The sequence below is a fragment of the Gigantopelta aegis genome, chromosome 4 (genome assembly GCF_016097555.1).
Source record: "Gigantopelta aegis isolate Gae_Host chromosome 4, Gae_host_genome, whole genome shotgun sequence".
NCBI classification, from domain to species: Eukaryota; Metazoa; Mollusca; class Gastropoda; order Neomphalida; family Peltospiridae; genus Gigantopelta; species Gigantopelta aegis.
The window spans coordinates 98,536,930-98,561,576 of record NC_054702.1 but is presented as its reverse complement, the minus strand read 5'-3'; the positions used below and the strand labels follow the sequence as shown (position 1 = coordinate 98,561,576).

General features: G+C 36.9%; 1 protein-coding gene across 4 annotated transcripts in view; it reads right to left on the bottom strand.

Annotated features, from left to right (window-relative positions):
• Positions 1-24,647, bottom strand: part of LOC121371542 (neurexin-3a-like) — a 138,678-nt gene that overhangs the window by 83,899 nt on the left and 30,132 nt on the right. For all 4 annotated transcript variants that reach the window (XM_041497514.1, XM_041497515.1, XM_041497513.1 and 1 more), the window contains exon 2: positions 12,244-13,211. In XM_041497514.1, the coding sequence (XP_041353448.1) occupies positions 12,244-13,009 (766 nt within the window). In that variant the 5' untranslated portion in view covers positions 13,010-13,211. The remainder of the gene's footprint in view (positions 1-12,243; positions 13,212-24,647) is intronic.

Genomic DNA, 24,647 nt, shown 5'->3' with positions numbered 1-24,647 from the left:
TTCAGAAAATAGTATTGATTTCCAATATGGCCACATCGGCACATATTCACCAAGGGCATGCCATTATATTAAAGTTGTGACTGACATAGTTCAGCCAAAACATAATCAAGCAGCAAAAGTCTATTCTAGAAGATATAATTTAAGATAAAAGTGTACTTAGAAAATATAAAATAAGATGAAAGTGCAGTTTTGAAGATATAATTTAAGATGAATGTGTATATTTTAAAGATATAATTTAAAATGCAAGTTTCAAAATGAAATACATTAGGGAACAACAAATCACTGAATCTTCAAATAAAGCAAAACTCTATCATAACAAAATGAAACGTACTTCAATCATGTAGCAAAGACCATAATCTTCTGATTTCCTACATACATAGTCATTTCTTCACAGATGCAATTACAGTCATGCTTATTATTGCAATGAAAGAACCTTTCAGTGTCTGGAAACTGACTACAATCCAATTCAATGCCACAACATATATTTTCTGAATTATAATGCAGAGACCCCAAAACAATATATACATACTTGTATACATGTATAATTGGTCACAACATGGGCAATAACTAGCCTAAAATAAGTGGGATGGCAGTGCACAAAGAATAGCTCTTGGTAGGCAAAAGAGGCACGTTTTCATATATTCTAAGGGTGCAACCCTATGTCCTCCATTTCTGGATATGGTCCAGCAATTACTTGTAAATTTAACTTTAAGGGTTGTATGTTACTACTATTGTGTGACAGACGTTGTTGTTTAATTTTGTTTATTTGATTGCAATTCTGAAAGAGATAACAATAAATATGTGTGAACCAATTATTTCCCATTCCAACCCTGACTGGTATATATGTATTATCAGAATCGGTAAAGACTGCTTATTGGTTCTCTAGACCAGCTGCTAGTTAAACAATGTGCTGGGATGTCATCAACACATTCCTTTCTTTTTTAGAATTTTAATACAATGATATAACATTATTACATAACTTGCAGTATTTTTCAGACACCACATGTCACAAATTGAAAATTAGCTACACCTATTAATTACTTAAAACGTTCAATGCAAAACGGTGAAGACCATTTACAATACATAAAATTCCAATAATATGTTTTCAAAGAAAACATCAGTGCCGATTCCAACGTATTTATCTTTGTTGTGGTGAATACGGTCACAAACACTTTGAACCGTCAGCACTGTGGATCATGACAAAACTGCCTTTTTAGCAATCATCATGTTGTTGGAAGGAAAATGTTCTCCTAGAACCAATTAACACACACAACGGAAGCACTCCCTAAATTTACACCAAATCAGGTTGGGCCACATCAAAGCTAAATCTATCGTCTAAGGAGCCTGTCTCTGGGGAAATTGAAGGAAAAGAGTGTCGCCCTTTCCAACAACTTAATTTGCAGAACGTCACAGGATCCGAGTCAAAATTGCCACCATCCACCAATATGAAGGTTGATAAATGTTGCCATTTACGAGTGGAAATACGAATTTTGCTAATGACTTGGTTGACAGCTTGAGTTACAGTCTTCTCGTCACACACAGAAGGCTTCAGACATATTATAAGATGCATACAGTGTGTCTCACTTTTCATATGATACGTCTCAGAAGTTAACAGTGAATGCGTACAAGCAGAACAATGTAATAAAATGTGATTGTGGTAGCGGACCTCTGAGATTTGAACATTTCCTTAATTCATATATGGGTTAAGCAAAAATAAATTTACCGGTAGGCAACCCATTTCCTTTTTACATTTAACCTTTTATATGTCCATTTAAATTGTGTCCTAAATTTAATGTGCGACCAAACATTAGGCCACATAAAATTAGATTTGTGTGAGCGACGTGTAAACGAAATGATCGTTCTCGCAATTTTCAGACGCTTATGGTACTGTAAAATTATTTTTGTTCATGGTCTAATTTTCATGCAGTTTGTGCAATCAACAAAAAGCAGAAAGAAAATATAATACACATATATACATAATACACATTTATGATACTATCATTTCAATCCACAAATATAAGAATTCAACGAAATTTGATTCATAAGCATGCTAAGTTCAGACTACAAACTGCCACGACAAAGTTGGCCAAATTTTTGCTATCATGACTTCTACGACTGTCTGGTTGCTACTGTTAGAACTCAGTTTTTCATTGTACTACTTCTATGACAAACTAGTTGTTAATCTGAGTGCACCCATCATAAAGTCAGGAGTTGGTCAACTTCATCGAGATAGTTGACAGTCTGAGCTTAGCATTAGAAAAAACTAAATTTTAAGCCAATAGAAATAAATGAATTCACAGTAGTTGAAACAAATAATGGGATGTAACTCAGTGATGGGATGCTCTCTTGAGTGTGATGCTAGTCCATTCCAGGTACAAGGTACAAATAAATATACAATTAAATTTGAGTTAAGTAGCCATCAAATGGTAGTGTTGGGAATTGGTTGGAATTTCATCATCAATCATCGGTTATAACCGATCAGGACTTCAATAATAAGCGCTATGCACCTGTTGTCGTATTCACCAGGACAGACCATAAAGATCACTAATTTTACTGTTAATAACCATCTAATATCTTCTTTTTTATGCACATGAAAACCCCCACCAAACTCAAGATATTTAATTATACACAAAGAAAAAAGTCAAGCACCCCCACAAAATTTCTGACTGACAAATGAAATTTTTTTTGGCATGCAGTTACTGACGTAATGAAGTCATGGCAATGTATGTGAAAGGCAAGAACAACATTCTGACAATAGGAAAACACAAACAATTGTCAGCTGTGGTGAATTTTTAATCACAATATGGTCGCAACCTCACCAGTCGTGTTTTCACCCCAAAACATACTCGTTATAAGTATGGATCTACAGAGTCCATACGACATTTGCAGATTGTCAATTCTGGGTAAAAAGTTACATTCGGTTACCTAGACGACACTGACAGTCCAAACATTCAGTACTTTGTGTACCCTCCACGTGCTCGGATGATCGCCTCAAGCCTGCACCTCACCCTCCCAGTCAAGTGTCAAATCTTCTGATAAGGCAGCAACAGCCACTCCCAATGCAAAGCAGCTTCCAATTCTCTCAGATTCTGTACAGGGGGGTCCAGTTTCTGTATTCAACGGCCAAGAATGTCCCAAATGTGCTCCAGGGGATTCAGATCGGGGCTCATGGCGGGCCAAGGCAAAGTCATCACAGCGTTGTTCTGGAGATGTGCCATCACAGCCCTGGAACGATGAGGCCTGGCATTGTCATCCATGTACTGAGGCCTTGTAGCGAGTGGGTGGTTGTCGAAATGTGGCATGACAACTGGTTCCAGGACCTGACGGATGTACTGGTCACCTGTCAAATTGCCCTGAATGGTGACCAGGTCCAGCTTGCAGTCATGGGAGATGCACCCCCAAATCATTACCGAGCCTCCTCCGTATGGGACAGTTGGTTGGATGTTCTTGGGTGCATAAGCCATATTTTTTCACCTCCAAACCCTCATTTGCCCATCCGTGACATGAAGCAGGAACCGGCTTTCGTCGGACCAATGAATCCTTTTCCATGTTCTCAGATTCCACGCTTGCCGTGCTAGACACCATACCAAACGTAAGCATTTGTGTCGTTCTGACAGTAAGGGACGCTTGATGACTTGTCTGGATGCCAATCCCAACAGTTTGAGGCAGTTCCTCACCGTTCTTGTAGAGAGCTGGCGATTGGGCAGCCACTCACGTTTCAGCTCCGTGCTTGTTGCAAACGGTAGACGCCGTACCAGCCGCCCCAGTGCTACGTCTTCATGGTTTGATGTCATACAAGGTCTACCTGACCATGGCAAATCCTTGACAAAGTTGGTTACGGCATGTTTCCTGACGAGTCTGCTAATTACTGTGTAGTGGTACCCCAGCTGACGGCCGATGGCTTTGAACGTCATTCCTGCATTACACATGCCGATTATTTGTGATCTTTGATCCACTGATATTCTCCTTCGATTCATCTTCACTGATAATGATCGAACAATGCAAGACAGCCACGTTAAATACCCAATTTGGGCATGCACCCATACTGCACTTTGGAAAAGTCATGGGTGGCATGTTGCACGTGCACGCGACGATGAGATGTGACACCATTGTCATGCTTGCACGATCTCATCCTTTCTATGGAATGCCATGCCTGTCAGAATTGTCATTGCAATTTCAGTTGCAATGCATGCCAATATTATATAAGTAATCATATCTGGGGGTGCTTAACTTTTTTTTTGGTGTATATTTACATCAATTCCATCAACTAAACTGGAGGAACAAATGAAGTTAACATTTTCCCACACAATTCATTATGGATTTTTATAATCGATCATCACATTAGCAGAGCTAAACCGATCATTTTAAAAAAGTATAATCTATTATTGGAACATCACTACCAAATGGAACATCCCACAGACAGCACTGTAGATACCACAGCCTTTGATATACCAGTTGTGGAGCATTGGCTTGAATGAGAAATAACCCATTGAGCTCACCAGTGTGGATCAATCCTAGACTGACTACTGGTATGCAGCAGGCGAATACTATACCACAGGGTTATGTCCAGCGGCCAACTTATGGGTTAATTTTCACACATTTCATCCCATTACTTTACACTAATTTTACCACACATGCTGAGAGGAAGGAAAGAAGGAATTGTTTTATTTAACAACACACTCAACACATTTATTTACGGTTATATGGCATCAGACATATGGTTAAGGACCAAACAGATATTGACAGAGGAAACCTGCTGTCGCCGCTTCATGGGCTACTCTTTTCGATCAGCAGCAAGGGATCTTTTATATGCACCATCCCATAGACAGGATAGCACATACCATGGCCTTTGAGGTACCAGTCGTAATGCACTGGTTGGAGCGAGAAATAGTGCAATAGGCCAACTGACGGGGATCAATCCCAAACTGACCATGCATCAAGCGAGCGATGTACCACTGGGCTATACCTCACCCCCACACATGCTGAGAGAATCACATACAGACAAACCTGTTTTAAGCAGCCACAAAAGGATGTATCAAAAGTGGCCTTTTAAAACAGGTCGCTGCATAATACAGGTCTGTTTGTACTATATTAGATGATTTGGAAGAATTAAAATGTGGCCTCTTAAAGGAAGGGACAATTAAGGCATTTGGCCTGGTATGCATATTCAGCAATATGTAATGCACATTATTGCTTAATATCAACAAGTATAATCGTATAGTTAATTAATAAAACGGTTAAATGTGACGGCTATTATATATAATGGGCGCAGCCATTTTGTACCATCTCAATGAGTACGCCCTCTGGCGAGCTGGTGGTTACATAATACTTAACGCGTAACGTCAGGAATGAGCCTTAGAACTAGAGAAACACAATCTACCTGGTTTTTGCGGGATGATAAATAATCATACACTGCAATGTTCTGTAATAATACACATCCCAGTAAGCCAACAATAAGTGTATCCAGCACTATATATAATTTTTTTTTTCATTAAAAAATAAAATACCATTATCAAAGTGACTACACAACAAGTCGAAATAATTAACAATGTTTTGTCCATGCATTAACCTACGTACTGAAATGATACACGGAGTGTTTTCTTAGTTAATTGGTCTATGCTGTTAGTTGCTTCTACCTGTGATTCCTGATTGGCAGGTGTGTATTTGATTGGTAACCAGACGAGCCAATTAATTGACGCTGCCTAAACACAAAAATACATACCGGTATTGTGGAATATTACCTGTTGCCCCTAAAATGGTAATGGACATGGTTTATTACTGTAAATATTTCTGTAAAACTATTGATTAAGTAGACTTTTCCATCTAAAACCACAGAACTGACCAATTACGTAGTCCCAAAGAAGAGAAAATTATCACTTGGGTATCGTGGGTTGTCGTTTTTGCTCCAACGTAGCATATCAATAGGCCTAATAGTGTACATTTTTCCTTTGGATTATTTAACAGAGAAAAATACTATAACCCCATTTTGTTCCGTTAATGCAACTTGAAATATATTTAGTTAAATAGTTTATTATATTATTACATAATTTATGCTGTTTTTGCAAGTCAGGTTGATCAAAGAGAAGCACCTTGTCGAAAATTACTGCTTTTGTTTACACTGTACATACAGGAGATGGTCAGGAGCTGATGTCACTTCGCCCCAAGCTATCCCACCGGACGTCACAAAAACGAAACAAAATGGCTGCCCCCAGTTAGCAGGAATAATCATCTTTTTTTATCAACTCGAAAATTACACGTTTTTCATTTGCTAAAGAGTCAGTATGTGTTGGTGGTCCGGGTATGCATCTTTCCAACACATAAGGCTCTTGTTTGAGTTGACCATACCTTTAAAGTGTCAGTATGTGTTGGTGGTCCGGGTATGCATCTTTCCAACACATAAGGCTCTTGTTTGAGTTGACCATACCTTTAAAGTGTCAGTATGTGTTGGTGGTCCGGGTATGCATCTTTCCAACACATAAGGCTCTTGTTTGAGTTGACCCTGCCTTTAACACAGATGGCAACTGGAGCACCTGCTCTGACTGTATACAGAACACACAAGATGTGTAATGCTTTATAATCAATAACCGGCCTCAGTGGTGCAGTGGTTAAGTCATCCGCCGCCTATCGGACTACAGGCTGGTAGGTACAGCGAGTTCTTAAGGGCTCAATGGGTAGATGTAAGGCCACTACACCCTCTTTTCTACCACTAACAACTAACCCACTGTCCTTGACATATAACCCAGATAGCTGAGGTGTGTGCCCAAGACAACATGTTTGAACCTTAATTGGATATAAGCATAAAAATAAGTTGAAATGAAAATATAATCGATACACATTATCCTGCTCCACATTCAGGTAATTTTATTACCCCACTGGTCGCTTATAATGGTAAAAACATTTCTGTCATTACATTCTCACTAGAAAATATCACTCATTCAAGTAATGTATCATGTCAAAAGTGAGATGTAGTGCCTTCCAGCCAATGACCTTGTCAGTACTAAATATGAAGTCATCATAATTGGCAAACATGATATCATGTATATGTGTGTAACATTTATGCTGCACTCTTTCCAGTGCTAAATTTTAAAAAACCTTCTTTTAAAACAATTCTTTATAATTTTTAAAGGGGGATGGGACATAGCCCAGTAGCATAGCACTCACCTGGCATGCAGTCTGTCTAGGATCGATCTCCACCGGTGAGCCCATTGGGCTATTTCTCATTCCAGCCAGTGCACCACGACTGGTATATCAAAGGCTGTGGTATGTGTTATCCTGTAGCAGGTTTTTTCTAGACCACACGTTTGACATCCAATAACTGATAATTAATAAATCAATGTGCTCTAGTGGTGTTATTAAACAAAACAAACTTTAACTTTTTAATTTTTAAAGCTGAATATAAAGAAAATGGTTCCTGACTACATTGTGCTCTTTATTGTAGCTCTATTACATTTCCAAGGTCAAAATAAGTCGCTTTTAAATGTGGATGATTATGTGTTTATTTTATTGTAACTCTATTACATTTCCAAGGTCAAATTAAGTCGCTTTTAAATGTGGATGATTATGTGTTTATTTTATTGTAGCTCTATTACATTTCCAAGGTCAAATTAAGTCGCTTTTAAATGTGGATGATTATGTGTTTATTTTATTGTAACTCTATTACATTTCCAAGGTCAAATTAAGTCGCTTTTAAATGTGGATGATTATGTGTTTATTTTATTGTAACTCTGTTACATTTCCAAGGTCAAATTAAGTCGCTTTTAAATGTGGATGATTATGTGTTTATTTTATTGTAACTCTGTTACATTTCCAAGGTCAAATTAAGTCGCTTTTAAATGTGGATGATGATGTGTTTATTTTATTGTAACTCTGTTACATTTCCAAGGTCAAATTAAGTCGCTTTTAAATGTGGATGATCATGTGTTTATTATATTGTAACTCTGTTACATTTCCAAGGTCAAATTAAGTCACTTTTAAATGTGGATGATCATGTGTTTATTTTATTGTAACTCTGTTACATTTCCAAGGTCAAATTAAGTCGCTTTTAAATGTGGATGATTATGTGTTTATTTTATTGTAACTCTGTTACATTTCCAAGGTCAAATTAAGTCGCTTTTAAATGTGGATGATCATGTGTTTATTTTATTGTAACTCTGTTACATTTCCAAGGTCAAATTAAGTCGCTTTTAAATGTGGATGATTATGTGTTTATCTATCAGCTGGCATCATACTATGGATGTTTTATAGTTCACACATCTATTGATTTGAACTAAACTTTCCTTGAGGACAGGAAATTGTGTTTTCAGGAACAATATGGCTGATGTAATCAAGAGTACCAAGTCAGGTGGGAGCGATATACTGGTTGCTTTGAATAATACATACTCGTGATGTGAACCAGTCAAGCATTTGCAAGCTATCGGATGTTTGTCACTGATACAATCAGAATATTCCGTTATTAATAAATGTTGTTCACCATTTACACCGGATAAGCTCCGCTTTCCATAAATATTATTCAACAAACATAATGAATAACTAGTGGATCATTCCTGGGGTTGTAAATCAGTTGTTGTTTTGTGTAGTTGGATTACCTCAGTGAGCTTAAAAAGCAAGATATATTGTAACTGTTACTTTTGCAATGGCTGCAGTGGCAGTAGTAGCGGCGGCAACAGTGACTGTGATGGTGACAATAGTATTTAAAATGATTATGTTAAAAAAACCCCCCAAAAACCCCAACTCAAATATTTTTATTTTAATCCTCATTTTAAAACTCCCAAACAATTCACACTTTACCAATATTCTACATTTTCAAGTACCCAAAATTAATATTAAAAAGAAAATTACCAAATCTTCAAAAATTGTTTAGAAGATCCCCAGAGGACAACTTTCTGGGATTACACCAAATCTTGATATTTTAAAAATAAAACTATTGCAAAATGCCCTATGGGTGTTTTAAATTGTCAAGAATGTGTTTTTTTTCTTATATATTTTCCAGAGAAATAAGGTCATGAAAAACAATATAATCATGTTCAAATTGTAAAACCAAGACTTTTTCAAAGGTTTCCCGATCTGAAAATTTAATATCAAAATACTTTGAAGCATGTCATGACTGGCTGTATGAACCTAGATAATAACAGGATACAATAATTGTGTTTTCCAGTGGTGCTGCAAAAGAAAACAGCAGATCAATAGACTTTAAAAAAATAGAAAAAAAAGATTTAATAACAGATGATCAGCAATCACGCTTTGATAAAAACTCAAACAAAGACCTAGTGGAAGCACACTGAAGCTGATTACACATAACTACTAAAACAGGAAAACAGAAGCATGTTTCTTGCTAGTACTTGAAGACTGTCATCATAAATGACATACAACATCAGCAAGCCATTGAAAAGAGCCTCATGTGGGAGTAAGCAAGAACACGAAGACACAAAGGAAGTTACACACATAATGCTTGTATTGATCACATGTGAATGACATAGAACATCAGCAAGCCATTGGAAAGAGCCTCATGTGGGAGTAAGCAAGAACACGAAGACACAAAGGAAGTTACACACATAATGCTTGTATTGATCACATGTGAATGTCGCCAAACACAACTGTTCCTTGAGACCAGAAAGAACTAAAAACAGAATCCCCTGTTACTGGTGATTACTATTGATTTCCAAGATTGAGGTAACAAAGAAATATTTGACAACATTCTTGACTTTCCAGCCATTACAGATGAGGTCGGCAACACCCTTCACATCTCTGGAGAATCGGCATCACAGAAAAATTTAATTTCTTAAATCATCTATGGTACAGAAAAAAATTGTCGAGACTCTAGAGAAAAAGTGAGCTCTATCATTTGATAAATGTGAACAAGAAACAGGAAATTACATGCAAGAATGATTTCTCAAATATTTCTGATAAATAAAGCGTCACAAATAAAACTGAAATATTTAAAGCTCTTTGAGGGTATAAAATATAGCTGTGTTTTATTACATGTTTCAAGACCTAGAAAATATTTCATGAATGTTACCTGTCAAATACATGTGAACTTATTTATTTATACTGAAAAAGCTGAATTTTTTAATATAAAAATATGTTTTAATAAATAATATCAGCTGTAACTTAGGCAGTGTAATACAAGGCTTAGACTACCAACTGCCACAACAAAGTTAGCCAACTTTCTGCTCTCACGTCTTCTATAACTGTCCAGTTTCTAGTCTGACTGCTCTTACAAACCTATATTCATTGTGTATGATTTCTACCTTAATCTGAGTGCACCCATCGTAACTTGGCAGTTGGGGAAATTACAAAGCACCCGTTGAGTTGGCCAACTTTGTCATGCCAGTTGACAGTCTAAGTCCAGCATAAATCAAATAATAATGAAGTTTTAAGAGCTGTATTCCAGATAAAATCATACCTGGTGATGATGATGATACTGTATGGTCAAATTTAAGCAATTTAGTTTCTAATATCTACCATCTAAAATTTCAGCATCATGCATTAAAAAACTCTTCTGTGTCTCTTGTTTTAGTTTCTTAAAATGTGATAAATTCTGGCTACCAGAGATGAATGCCGCCAGAATAAAGATCTTTATCTGTGATTAAAGAAAGCTTTACTTATTTTATTGAATGCAGAAATAAAATTTCAGTTTTGTTGCAGAGAACTGTGAAATTAATTTGATCAAGCCGAGCTCCGAGCAACAAGGTGACTCATCGGCATGCAGCTTCTTTTTTTCATGTTTAAATGTGTTTTGTAAATTCAAAAAAAAAAAATCGAGATATACATTGCAGACAGGTTAAAATCACTTTAAAATTGGAAAAGAAAGAAATGTACAATTGTACATAATCAGTAGCTATTAAACAGTGAGATGAGGTAAACTTGTGATATAAATGGATCAAAGAAGGAAATAAGAAACATGTTGCTGCCACAAAAGGCTTGGTGGTGTAGAAGTTAAGTTATCAGACTTTAAGTCACAGATCCTATTTTCAATACGTGAGAATGGACACTAATTTTAGTTAATCTACTAACCTGAATATATTTTGATAGTTACAACAGAGCAAAACAAGAGTCTGTGATGTTGAAACAGGGAAATACACTTAACAATAAGACTAGAACTCGACTCCATAACTGTTACCTCTGAAACTCACATGTTTTTAAAAATATGAAAAATGTGCCATGTTTAAAAACAAGGGGCGAGATGTAGCCCAGTACAAAGCACTCGCTTGATGCACAGTTGGTTTGGGTTCGATCTCCATCAGTGGGCCCATTCGGCTAATTCTTGCTCCAGCCAGTACACCACGACTGGTACATCAAAGGCTGTGGTATGTGCTACCCTGTCTGTGGGATGGTGCATATAAAATAACCCTTGCTGCTAATCGAAAAGAATAGCCCATGAAGTGGCGACAGCGGGTTTCCTCTCTCAATATCTGTGTGGTCCTTAACCATATGTTTGATGCCATATAACCACAAACAAAATGTGTTGAGTGCATCGTTAAATAAAACATTTCTTTTTTTTGTTTAAAAACAAGGGTCTGTCACTTTAAGGCTGGTAGATACTGGAGATGTATTATCAGAACTGAAGAACATCCGGAGAAAAGTTTTAATGGTTCAGTAGTGAGGTGTAAGGCCAGTACACCAACTTCTCTCTCAATATCCACTCAGTCAACCAATCAACCATTTGACTTGTGCTGAAGATGAATTCCACTAATTCCCAGAAAAATTACAAGTTACCTGCATGTATATATACATTTATACAACCCCTGCAATTAAAAAATGTCCACGGCAAAAAAACAAGCAGTGAATTTAATTTTAAAATAGTCCACAGCAAAAAAGTGCCGTGGAGAATGAAAAACTCCATGGCAATCTCCATGGCAATCTCCATGGCATTGCTGATTGCTGTGGGCAATTGCAGGGGTTGTTTATACATTTGATATTGTGTACAGTAAGAGCACAAGTTCTGACAACATGATCAGTGATTACAATAGTCTCCATAGACACCTTGTTTACCAGGTAGTTCATTTGAATACAAAAGCATGAAAAGAATTCAAATAAATTGAAAATTTGCAATTGATTTGTTAAAAGCCTATATCTGTATGTTACCACTAAACAACAACAAAGCCATTTAATTAAATTAAATTAAAAATAGATGCAAAAACAAATCTCATTTATCAACAATTTTTTTCAGTCACTCAACCAAATAAGTCAGTCAGGACTGCAAGCAACGGCACTAGAAATAGTTGTAAATAATTTGAAACTTACCTATCTGACATCGATCACCTGTGAATTCTGTCCTGGAGCATTCACAGATGATCCCATTGTCCGTGGTGAGGCAGGAGCCACTGTTCATGCAGGGATTGCCCTTCTCACACAGGTCAGTCACGCTGGACAGTAGTCCTTGGGAATCCAGCATCTCGGGTCTCTCTGGCACACTACCACAATTACCATAAAACAAATTGCGTACAGATCCTCGGAACTTTGGTTCAAAGACAACAGAAGGTAATGCTAGTTTTGAAAGCTCACGATCATACTCCTCACTCAAGCCACCTATAAATAAAAATCTACTGCTGTTGGTACGGCTGTCTATCTCAAACTCCTTCCCAACCGAAGTCCGAGTGTTTTCTATCGAGTCCACTATTAACGTTGTGTGTTCACTCTTTCGAAGAATCTCAAGCTTGTGCCACCGGTAATCATCTAGTCTCTGACCGGCAGAAAGATTAATTGTTCCTTTACCAAAGTTCATTCGAAGTCGAGCAATTCCTCCAACTAACTTCAGTTCCAAGAAACTTCTTTGGCCACTATCAAAATATAACAAAAGAGCATTTGGACGATCAGTTTTAAATTCAAAACTAATGGACCCGTTTGAACAAGGATCCCAAATGGGAAACTTTGCATAAGAACCAGGAGAACCATCTAAGTTGAAACCGAGGCACATGCTGATGACATGAGCTATGATGATGGTAAAAATCCATGAAGTTCTAGCACATGAGACTAATGTGCCCATGCTTGATGCACATGAGATCCTCATGCTTGCAAATTATGTATATATGAAAGGTTCCAAGCACTCTGTGAGGCTGCAAAGTCTGTCTTTTGGGTATTTCTCCATGGCAAAAGACTTGGATTTGGCAGGATTGGATAACTGTGAAAAGCCAGTTGATTCATCAGATATGTTGTCTTTCTCGACACTGGTTAGTCTTTCTGTACAAACTCTTTGACATCCAGCTGAATTTCTGAAGAAGAAAAAAAGAATAGATTTATGAAAAAAATATTCAAAATAATGTCAAAAATAAAGGCTTTTAGAGAAAACAATTGCTGGGATAATAAATAATAAACTCAGTACCAGTCATTATTAAATTTATGTCCCTTGTGAAATAATTTTAATTTGTCACTCGTTAAAGCTTGTATTTGATAATAACTGGTAACTTGTTGTTTATTATCCTCTGTATATTCTACCATATTAAGTAACAGCCTGTTTATTGTTTATTTGAGGTAATATAGAGATCTGTTGCATAGGCTACATGGTACAATGAAAAGATGCAGTCCACAACATACCTTCCATGGATTTATGGTAATTAATTAAGAATTTGTTTCCAAGTAACACCATGGCTGGTTTCAGTATGGAAAATCCATTGTTAACAGAGCTAGGCAAATGTCTGTTTATCTATATAAGGCCAATTTCAGTCCTTGCCATTGAAGTTAATAACTGAAGAAGTGTGTGTGCTGGTCCTTTGTCTTCGACTACTGTAAACTGGATTAATATTGTAATGTTGTTGTTTTTTACTATTATGCACCTTAGGGCATGCTCATGATGTGTAAATTTTGTGAACATCTATTTGTATCTGCAATATTCATCCATAATGAGAGTGTATGAATTGCGAACAATGTGAAGATTATATGCAGGGAACATTTTGTGTTTAAAATTTTGTTTAGCAAGTTGATGATGAGTTGGTGAGAATTAAGTAGCAACTACTACTTAACATTTAAGAATTGTGCAGCGATGTCTGAATTTTGTGTAGATAATCGTCACACAATACTGAATAAAGTGTTCCTTGATGTGCACAAAGTTTTCCCCTCTTGTAGACTATTCAATCTGAATGTATGTCTTAATCCAGTTATGTTAACATCCCACACAACTGTCAATTGTCATGGGGGTAACACATACAGGAATTCATTTCTTATCTACACCAATCAAGTGATGTGACTTCAGTCTGGGGTACAAACTTATTAGTCTAGGAATAGAACATATTACATACAAGTGTTATTGCCTTCAGCAATTCTGAGACACAAACTTCATTACCTATAAGTTTGAAGTCTATAGAGGAAGACGGGCACAAGAAACACAGAAGAATATTGAAGTCTATAGAGGAAGACCGGCATAAGAAGAAGAAGAAGTTTGTTTTATTTAATGACACCACTAGAGCACATTGATATTTTATCTTATCATCGGCTATTGGACGTCAAACATATGGCCATTCTGAATCTGTTTTTAGAGGAAACCCGCTGTCGCTACATAGGCTACTCTTTTACGACACGCAGCAAGGGATCTTTTATTTGCGCTTCCCACAGGCAGGATGGCACAAACCATGGCCTTTGTTGAACCAGTTATGGATCACTGGTCGGTGCAAGTGGTTTACACCTACCCATTGAGCCTTGCGGAGCACTCACTCAGGGTTTGGAGTCAGTATCTGGATTGAAAATCCCATGCCTAGATTTTTCCATTAATAGCTATGGATGTTTTATATGCACCATTTCACAGACAGGCCTTTGATGTACAAGTCGTGGTGCATTGGCTGGAACGAGAAATAACCCAATGTGCATACTGACAGACCACCTGTGCATCAAGTTAGCACTTTATCGCTGGGCTTCATCCCCCTCTACCCAGAAACACAGAAGAATATCATCTTAAAACAGCTCTCTACTGACTGACACAACAAATAATACGAGTTATCCTCTTAGTGCACATGGGGTCAAAGTTTTAATCATACACACTTAAGCACACTCAGTCCACCATTTACGGCACACAAGAGTCTTTGTACAATGGTAAAAAAGCACTGCAATGATTGACAACAAACATATTGATTGGCATTCGATCATCGTGTGTGATCTCGGTAATATCTCAATATCTTATTTTCCTGGTCATGAGCAAGTACAATGAAATCATATAATAGCATTAAAAACTAGGCAGCGTGACTCATAAAAGCAGCTTTTGCCAATCAATCTCATTTTCACATTACTTAAATTACATGTACTTCGGAAAACGTCTTTATAATTTCAGATTGCTATAGAGAAAGATGGAATTCTTGCAGCACTGCCCACTTTTGATAGCAAACACTCTTCAAAAGTAAGAGCTCAAAGCTTTTGATAGCAAACACTCTTCAAAAGTAAGAGCTCAAAGCTTTTTATGCATTCTGTATTTGATCTGCTTGTCAATGAAAATAATTTACAGTGGAAAAGTACCGCTCACTAATGAAAACGTAGCGACAAAATCATAGCACAATATAATTTCATCAAGATATACAGTTGATTTATCCTCACTCAAAAATGGTCGATCAAACACTCGATGACAAATTTCACGCACAAAAGCATCTGAATGTGTTCTAATCGGGCTCACAGCAAACAACCAACTAATGCTTGGGTGGTAATGCTTTTACACTATTTGTGGCCTGGTATTTAAAAGCCTTCAACGTGAAATCAGCAGGGCAATTTGCAATACCCCAGCTTTTATTGGCAATATTCCCCCAATAATTTGATTTACCCATTTCAGAATGTTTGCCATACCAGAGCATGTCACTTCAAGAGAAGATGGCATACCATAAGTGATGTCAGATCAAAACAAGTATCTTTGATGTACAGTATCTTTGAAGTACAGTATGTTTGACGTACTGTATCTTTGACGTACAGTATCTCTGACGTACAGTATCTTTGATGACTGCGTGTTTCTTCATACAAGGGGCAGGACATAGCCCAGTGGTAAAGTGCTTGCTTGATGCACAGTCAGTCTGGGATCGATCCCCATTGGTGGGCCCATTAGGCTATTTCTTGTTCTAGCCAGTGTACTATGACTGGTATATCAAAGGCTGTGGTATGTGCTATACTGTCTGTGAGATGGTGCATATAAAGATCCCTTGCTACTAATGGAAAAAAGTAGCCGGTTTCGTTTATAAGACTATATGTCAAAATTACCAAATGTTGGACATCCAATTGCTGATGATTAAGAAATCAATGTGCTCTAGTAGTGTCGTTGAAAAAAACCCACTTTTATTTTGTTCACAGCATTTTTTTAAATTAAAATTAGTTAAAAATCTTCAAGGCTCAAAATTAACAGGGTACAGAGACAAAGTTAAAGTTTGTTTTGTTCAACAACACCACTAGAACACATTGATTTATTAATTATTGGCTATTAGTAATTTTGATATATACTAATGCAGCAGAGGATCGTTTATATGCACTTTCCTACAGACAGGAAAGCAAATACCACAGCCTTTGACCAGTTGTGGTGCACTGGTTGGAATAAGAAAAAACTCAATCAGTTGAATTGATCCACTGATGTGGTTCGATCCTGCGACACAAGCACCTAATGTGAACACTCAACCGACTGAAAAATGAAAACTTCCTTACAGCAAGGTTGAGACGTAGCCCAGTGGTAAACCGCTCCCTTGATGCACAGTCGGTTTGGGATTGATCTCCCTCAATGGGCTATTTCTCACTCCAGGTAGTGCACCATGACTGGTATATCAAAGGCCGTAATATGTGTTAGCCTGTCTATATAAAAGATCCCTTGCTGCTAATCAAAAAGAGTAGACCATGAAGTGGTGACAGCGGGTTTCCTCTCTCAATATCTGTGGCACTTAACCATGTCTGATGCCATATAACCGTAAATAAAATGTGTTGAGTGTGTCGTTAAATAAAACATTTCCTTCCTTCCTTCCTTACAGCAACAAGGCACTACTAGACCATTAGCTTGATAAGCATACATTTTGTGAAGTTATCAAACCATTTTGGAAACAGTGAATTTGGTCATTCTGGCAATTTATTTCCAAGGTAACCGAAAAACTATTGAAAAGGGAAAGTCCATAGCATAAAACACTACTAGACCACTAGATTGATATGTGTACAATACTTCATGAAGTTATCTTGAAGGTTTTGGAGTGGTGCTTCAGAAACACTATTGGTAGGACGGACAGACAGATGCATGTAGGGATAGACAGATGCATACACGGATAGACAGATGCATACACATGTTTTAATACCCCTGCATATTGTATTGCAAGAGTTAAAAAGTAACCAAAAGCAACACCCACATACTATTAATACTAACATATCACCTGTATAACTATTTTAACAGTACCAAAGAAAGGAAATATTAGTTACACCTGACTTTTGCAAAATTCAGTCATGCATGTATAATCAGGGTTATATAGAGGCTTGTGATTATTTCCAAACTGTGCTGTAACATACTTTTTTCATGAATTTTATGTGATTTCTCTCCCCTCTAGGGTACTCTGTATACTAGCGATAAAACTAAAAATACCATGTCTTATCACACATATGTAAAACAGAGATGTAGATGATTACTATGAATTAAACAGTGTTACTTGTTAACTGTTCACAATAGGTAAACTCAGAGAATATATATTTATATATGGCCTGCAGAAGGATAAATCAGTGATAGTTACTGACAAGTCAAATTATTCTTGGTTGACAAGATGCTAAAACTGATGCCAGCCTTGAAACTGTCTAGGTCAAGCAGAAAAAATTGTTGTATACAATTTGTGGTGGAACAATACCACAATAGTATCGTATTGTGATACACAATCCATTATACTATGTCAATATTGGGTGTATGTTATCCTGTAACATATATGATATATATGTTGGGTGCATGTTATCCTGTAACATATATGATATATATGTTGGGTACATGTTATCCTATAACATATGATATATATGTTGGATGTATATTAATCTGATTAATTGAGGATATGAAATGGAAGTGATTGGAAGGGTTGTAGATATTCAGAAATGCATTTTGAGTTATTTCAATCTAATTAATTTAGGCTTAATATTTCAGTAGTTTTTTTAGCTGAAATTGTTTATAGTTATTTTGGGCACCTTTTTGGGCATACTTATTTTGGGCACACCCTTTACCATTGTGACTTTGATTCTATCTAAAGGCCTGTTATGACAAACATCAAGATGACTAGAAACAACACATTATATTTTGTTAAACTGATACACTGTACAAATTTCACACTGCCCGATAACCAGGGTGAGTGCCATTAAGTATCAGGATGTGTATTATATCACAATCTACCTGGATCTACCTGTATCTTTACACCTCTGTACACAGTACATCATTGTTATCTGTATAGTACATCACTGTTATCCATATAGTACATCACTGTGCTATCGTCAATTCATTTTTAACAAAGACAAGTTTGTTTAACGTGGACCAAAAAATATCTATTAAAACTTTTATTTTGAAAAAACACCACATGGTACATTGGACACATTTACATTTATGTAAAAATACATGTACACACCACATGGTAAACTGAACACCTTTACATTTATTTAAATACATATACACACCACATGGTAAATTAAACACATTTACATTTATTTGAATACATACATGTATATAAATGTGTAACCTCTCACATAAAGACTCAACAGCAAAAGAAAAAAAGACATTGAAACTTCATTTTCTGAATATAAGTTTCAGTTTTGCGCATGTACCTGCACTTTGTTCATGTTGCTACATGTATATATAATGCAAGTATTGTTGTATCGAGAACATGATATATGTATATGCTTTCAAACTTCAGTACCTTGATTTTACATGGGACCAAACCAACAATTTTTTGATATTGCTAGTTTGAGATAAACATGATTGTTTTGGGTGAAAATTATACCACAGAATAATTTTTTAACTTTAAGATATACTAGCTGGACTCAAGGTAACAATGGCTGACCTTATATGGTTACACATGGATAGAAAGTAAGAAAGAAATGTTTTATTTAATGAAGCACTCATTATATTATAACTATGGTTAAATGGTATTGGATATATGGTTAAGAACTACACAGGTAACTAGAGAAGAAACCCACTTCTGCCACTTCAATACATGGATAGGCACCACAGCCAGCACAGCACATGCCACAGCTTTTGATATACCAGTTGTGTGGTACTGGTGGGGATGGGGGGAAAACAATCAAAGAAAGGATCCTTTGAACTAAGCACTTCAGGTGAGTGCTCTAGATACCACCTTCTACATAAGAAGTGCACGTGGTGCAATATATCACACCTATTATATGACCTTGATGGAAAAATGAACATCTGGATGGATCGATGAATGGATCAATGGATGAATTGATTGATAGATTGATGGTAAGATGGAATGACCGATGAATGGTTGGTTGGAATGATGGATGATAGATGAAGTGATAGATGGATATATGTATGGAGTGATGGATGGATGGAGGGAGGGATGGATGGATGAATGGATGGATGGAGTGATGGATGGATGGATAGATGGATGTATATATGGAATGATGGATGGACAGACGGACGGACGGACGGACGGACGGATGGATGGATGGATGGATGGGTGGATGGATGGGTGGGTGGATGGATGGATGTGTAACTGACTCATGTTGCTCTTTATCACCAGTAAGTGTATAACAGAAGTTCAGTTATGAGCAACATGTCATTTAAGAATCACCTTACTTTTAAATCCCAAACATTAATTCATAATAATCAGGTCTTCCAGAATCTTTTTTAAATCCACTAGCCATGGAATCAGTAATTTTAAAAATGTACTAGTCACGATTAAAAATTCACTAGTCCTACTTTACTTTAGGTTAATACAATTTTATTAAATAATAGTGTTAATCAGATATGTCACCTAAAGAGGGAGATAGAGCTTAAAAACACTAACATTAAGGGTTGGAGTCTGGTCAGTATATTCATATTTACAAAATAAACGTAACTGCAATATCTGAAACAAAAAAATTCACTAGCCTGACACTGGCATGGCAGTTGTAGTTATTTACTAGCCCAACATTGAATATCACTAGCCATGGGAGTGGAGCTATCATAATCTAATACATACATGCATGTCAAACACATACTTCTATAATAGAATAATTACCAAACAAATATCGAATTATACTTCTGAAAAAACAAAAGGTTTGTTTTGTTTAACGACACCACTAGAGCACATTGATTTATTAATCATTGGCTATTGGATGTCAAACATATGGTCATTTTGACAGTCACAGAGACAAAACCCGCTACATTTTTCCATTAGTAGCAAGGGATCTTTTATATGCACCATCCCACAGACAGGCTAGCACATACCAAAGCCTTTGATATACCAGCTGTGGTACACTAGCTGTAACGAGAAATAGCCCAATGAGCCCATTGACGGGGATCAATCCCGAAACGACCATGCATCAGGTGAGTGCTTTACCACTGGGCTATATCCCGTCCCCTAAAACCACAAGCGGAGTACCTAGTCATAATTAATTAATAAGCTTCAGTGGCACCAATAAATGCTGCAGAATGTATCTGATGTGGAGTAGAGTGCCATCACAATGGATGTGTGGAGTTGGCAAGCAATCTGTGAGCAGCATTGAAAGGAATAACACACACCACACACAGGGAGCCCAACAAGAACACATAATTGCTGTGATGGCTTTCAGAATATTGACCTAAAGTCTCCAGCACCTAATCATGTTCAGTGCTGTGGTGGAATCAAAGACTGTGAAGCAAGATCTTCAAGGTGACCCACTGGCAACAATCCAGTTGATCGGCTGTTCAGAGGGGGGGAGGGGGGGAGGGGGGGGGGGGGGGCAAGTTATAGGCAGCCTGGAAACCATCATAAATCATGAAATGCACAAGTTTGCTTTCAATAAACATCAAAAGGCACAGCTCAAGGATAACTTTTAATCTAGAGAGGTCAGCCAATCATAGAGGCAGTGTAAACATTGATTTCATCTACTTTCTTTTTAATACTGATCCCACTGTCATGGCTCCGGCCGGCATACACTGATTTTCTGTGTACACTTTGGAGTAAAATAGTCAATACAATTTATCAAGCTGAAGGGTCTATACCATCTTTGATTTTCTTGTATGAAACAAATAAATAAATTATTAGTGTTTCTGGTTTTTAATAATATAAAAATTATGACTGTATTTTTTTAAAAGACTTTTTAAAGGATATAAAAACATTAATTTTTAAATGTGTATTATGCTATATGGCTTAAAAATAGCCATATTTCAATTTTATTATTTTGAGTTGTGGAATAGTTTTGTCATGTTATTATTCATTTTCCTTTCCCCACAAAATCAGTACACACTGGTCATTGGTAAGACAAATATGATATTAATAAATCTTCATTAAATGTTTTATATTTGACCAAAAACATTTTCCTTTAATAAATCTTCATTCAAACTAAAATATTTGGCAACTATAGGCTTGCTCTGCAAATGGTCATTCAACTCAACTATAAATACATGTGTGCATTTGCTCATGAAGGAACCGATTTTGAATTTATAATGCAAGACACACACACCATTTCCTGGATATGTCCATATAGCCCAAGAGCAACTTGAACAGTGATATTGACAAAACTAATGCTTGCAGACGTCTAGCATGGAGTGACGAATCTGAACTCGGATCAAGTGTCACCAGAAGTGATTTCAATAGAAAAGGGCTCTTCTTGTCCAAGAGAAAACATTCCCAAGATGCAAAGCAAATAGCTTGGAAGGTCTCAATTATACTTTGCCAATAAAATAAGCAAATCAGAGGATTTTGTCAACAAGGTGGCATATATGGGTATTGTGTACATGTCAGACCCAGTTTTTGAAATGATTAAGCTCAACATACAGCAGCTATAGAGCACAATAGGTTTTCCTGCAAAACATCAACACTTGACAGACATCACATACCATGTGATCCAAAAAAATAAGAGAAGTGCATATATTATTATGATCTATGTAATACTCCAAAATACTTAAAGAGCTATATTCCCCTGTTCTGTCTTTTATACTAAGTATTAGTGAGAACACAGACTAGTAGATGCTATAAATCATTCAACAAATTTTCTATCTCATTTTTTCTCCATCTGCTCTGGGTGAATCTCTGGAACAAATCAGACATCATGCCTTGGGAACAAGTTAGTTTTTGTTATCGGGTATTGGATGTCAAACATTTGGTAATTTTGACACATACACAATACAGTCTTAGAGTGGAAACCTTGCTACATTTTTTTGCATTAGTAGCAAGGAATCATTTATATGTATGATCCCATAGCACAACCTTTGATATACCAGTCAATGTACACTGGATTGACCATGCATCAAGTGAGCACTTTACCACTGGGCTACATCCCGTATCCTTCCATGCCATCCATTTATCTATCATCTACCCATCCATTCATTCATCCATTCATTCATCCATGCCATCCAGCTATCTATCATCTACCCATCCATCCATATATCATCTACCCATCCATCCATATATCTATCATCTACCCATCCATCCATCTATCTATCATCTACCCATCCATCCATCTATCATCTACCCATCCATCCATCTATCTATCATCTACCCATCCATTCATTCATCAATGCCATCCATATATCTATCATCTACCCATCCATTCATTCATCAATGCCATCCATCTATCTATCATCTACCCATCCATTCATTCATCAATGCCATCCATCTATCTATCATCTACCCATCCATTCATTCATCAATGCCTTCCATCTATCTATCATCTACCCATCCATTCATTAATCAATGCCATCCATCTATCTATCATCTACCCATCCATTCATTCATCAATGCCATCCATCTATCTATCATCTACCCATCCATTCATTCATCCATGCCATCCATCTATCTATCAGCTACCCATCCATTCATTCATCCATTCATTCATCAATGCCATCCATCTATCTATCATCTACCCATCCATTCATTCATCCATGCCATCCATCTATCTATCATCTACCCATCCATTCATTCATCAATGCCATCCATCTATCTATCATCTACCCATCCATTCATTCATCCATGCCATCCATCTATCTATCATCTACCCATCCATTCATTCATCAATGCCATCCATCTATCTATCATCTACCCATCCATTCATCCATTCATTCATCCATCAATGCCATCCATCTATCTATCATCTACCCATCCATTCATTCATCCATGCCATCCATCTATCTATCATCTACCCATCCATTCATTCATCAATGCCATCCATCTATCTATCATCTACCCATCCATTCATTCATCAATGCCATCCATCTATCTATCATCTACCCATCCATTCATTCATCCATGCCATCCATCTATCTATCATCTACCCATCCATTCATTCATCCATGCCATCATCTATCTATCATCTACCCATCCATTCATTCATCCATTCCATCCATCTATCTATCATCTACCCATCGATTCATTCATCCATTCATTCACCAATGCCATCCATCTATCTATCATCTACCCATCCATTCATTCATCCATGCCATCCATCTATCTATCTATCATCTACCCATCCATTCATTCATCCATGTCATCCATCTATCTATCATCTACCCATCCATTCATTCATCCATTCATTCATCAATGCCATCCATCTATCATCTACCCATCCATTCATTCATCCATGCCATCCATCTATCTATCATCTACCCATCCATTCATTCATCAATGCCATCCATCTATCATCTACCCATCCATCTATCTATCATCTACCCATCCATTCATTCATCCATTCATTCATCAATGCCATCCATCTATCTATCATCTACCCATCCATTCATTCATCCATGCCATCCATCTATCTATCATCTACCCATCCATTCATTCATCCATGCCATCCATCTATCTATCATCTACCCATCCATTCATTCATCCATTCATTCATCAATGCCATCCATCTATCATCTACCCATCCATTCATTCATCCATTCATTCATCCATGCCATCCATCTATCTATCTATCATCTACCCATCCATTTATTCATCCATTCATTCATCCATGCCATCCATCTATCTATCATCTACCCATCCATTCATTCATCCATTCATTCATCCATGCCATCCATCTATCTATCATCTACCCATCCATTCATTCATCCATGCCATCCATCTACCTATCATCTACCCATCCATTCATTCATCCATGCCATCCATCTATCTATCATCTACCCATCCATTCATTCATCCATGCCATCCATCTACCTATCATCTACCCATCCATTCATTCATCCATGCCATCCATCTATCTATCATCTACCCATCCATTCATTCATCCATGCCATCCATCTATCTATCATCTACCCATCCATTCATTTATCCATGCCATCATCTATCTATCACTTACCCATCCATTCATTCATCCATTCCATCCATCTATCTATCATCTACCCATCCATTCATTCATCCATTCATTCACCAATGCCATCCATCTATCTATCATCTACCCATCCATTCATTCATCAATGCCATCCATCTATCTATCATCTACCCATCCATTCATTCATCCATGCCATCCATCTATCTATCATCTACCCATCCATTCATTCATCCATTCATTCATCAATGCCATCCATCTATCTATCATCTACCCATCCA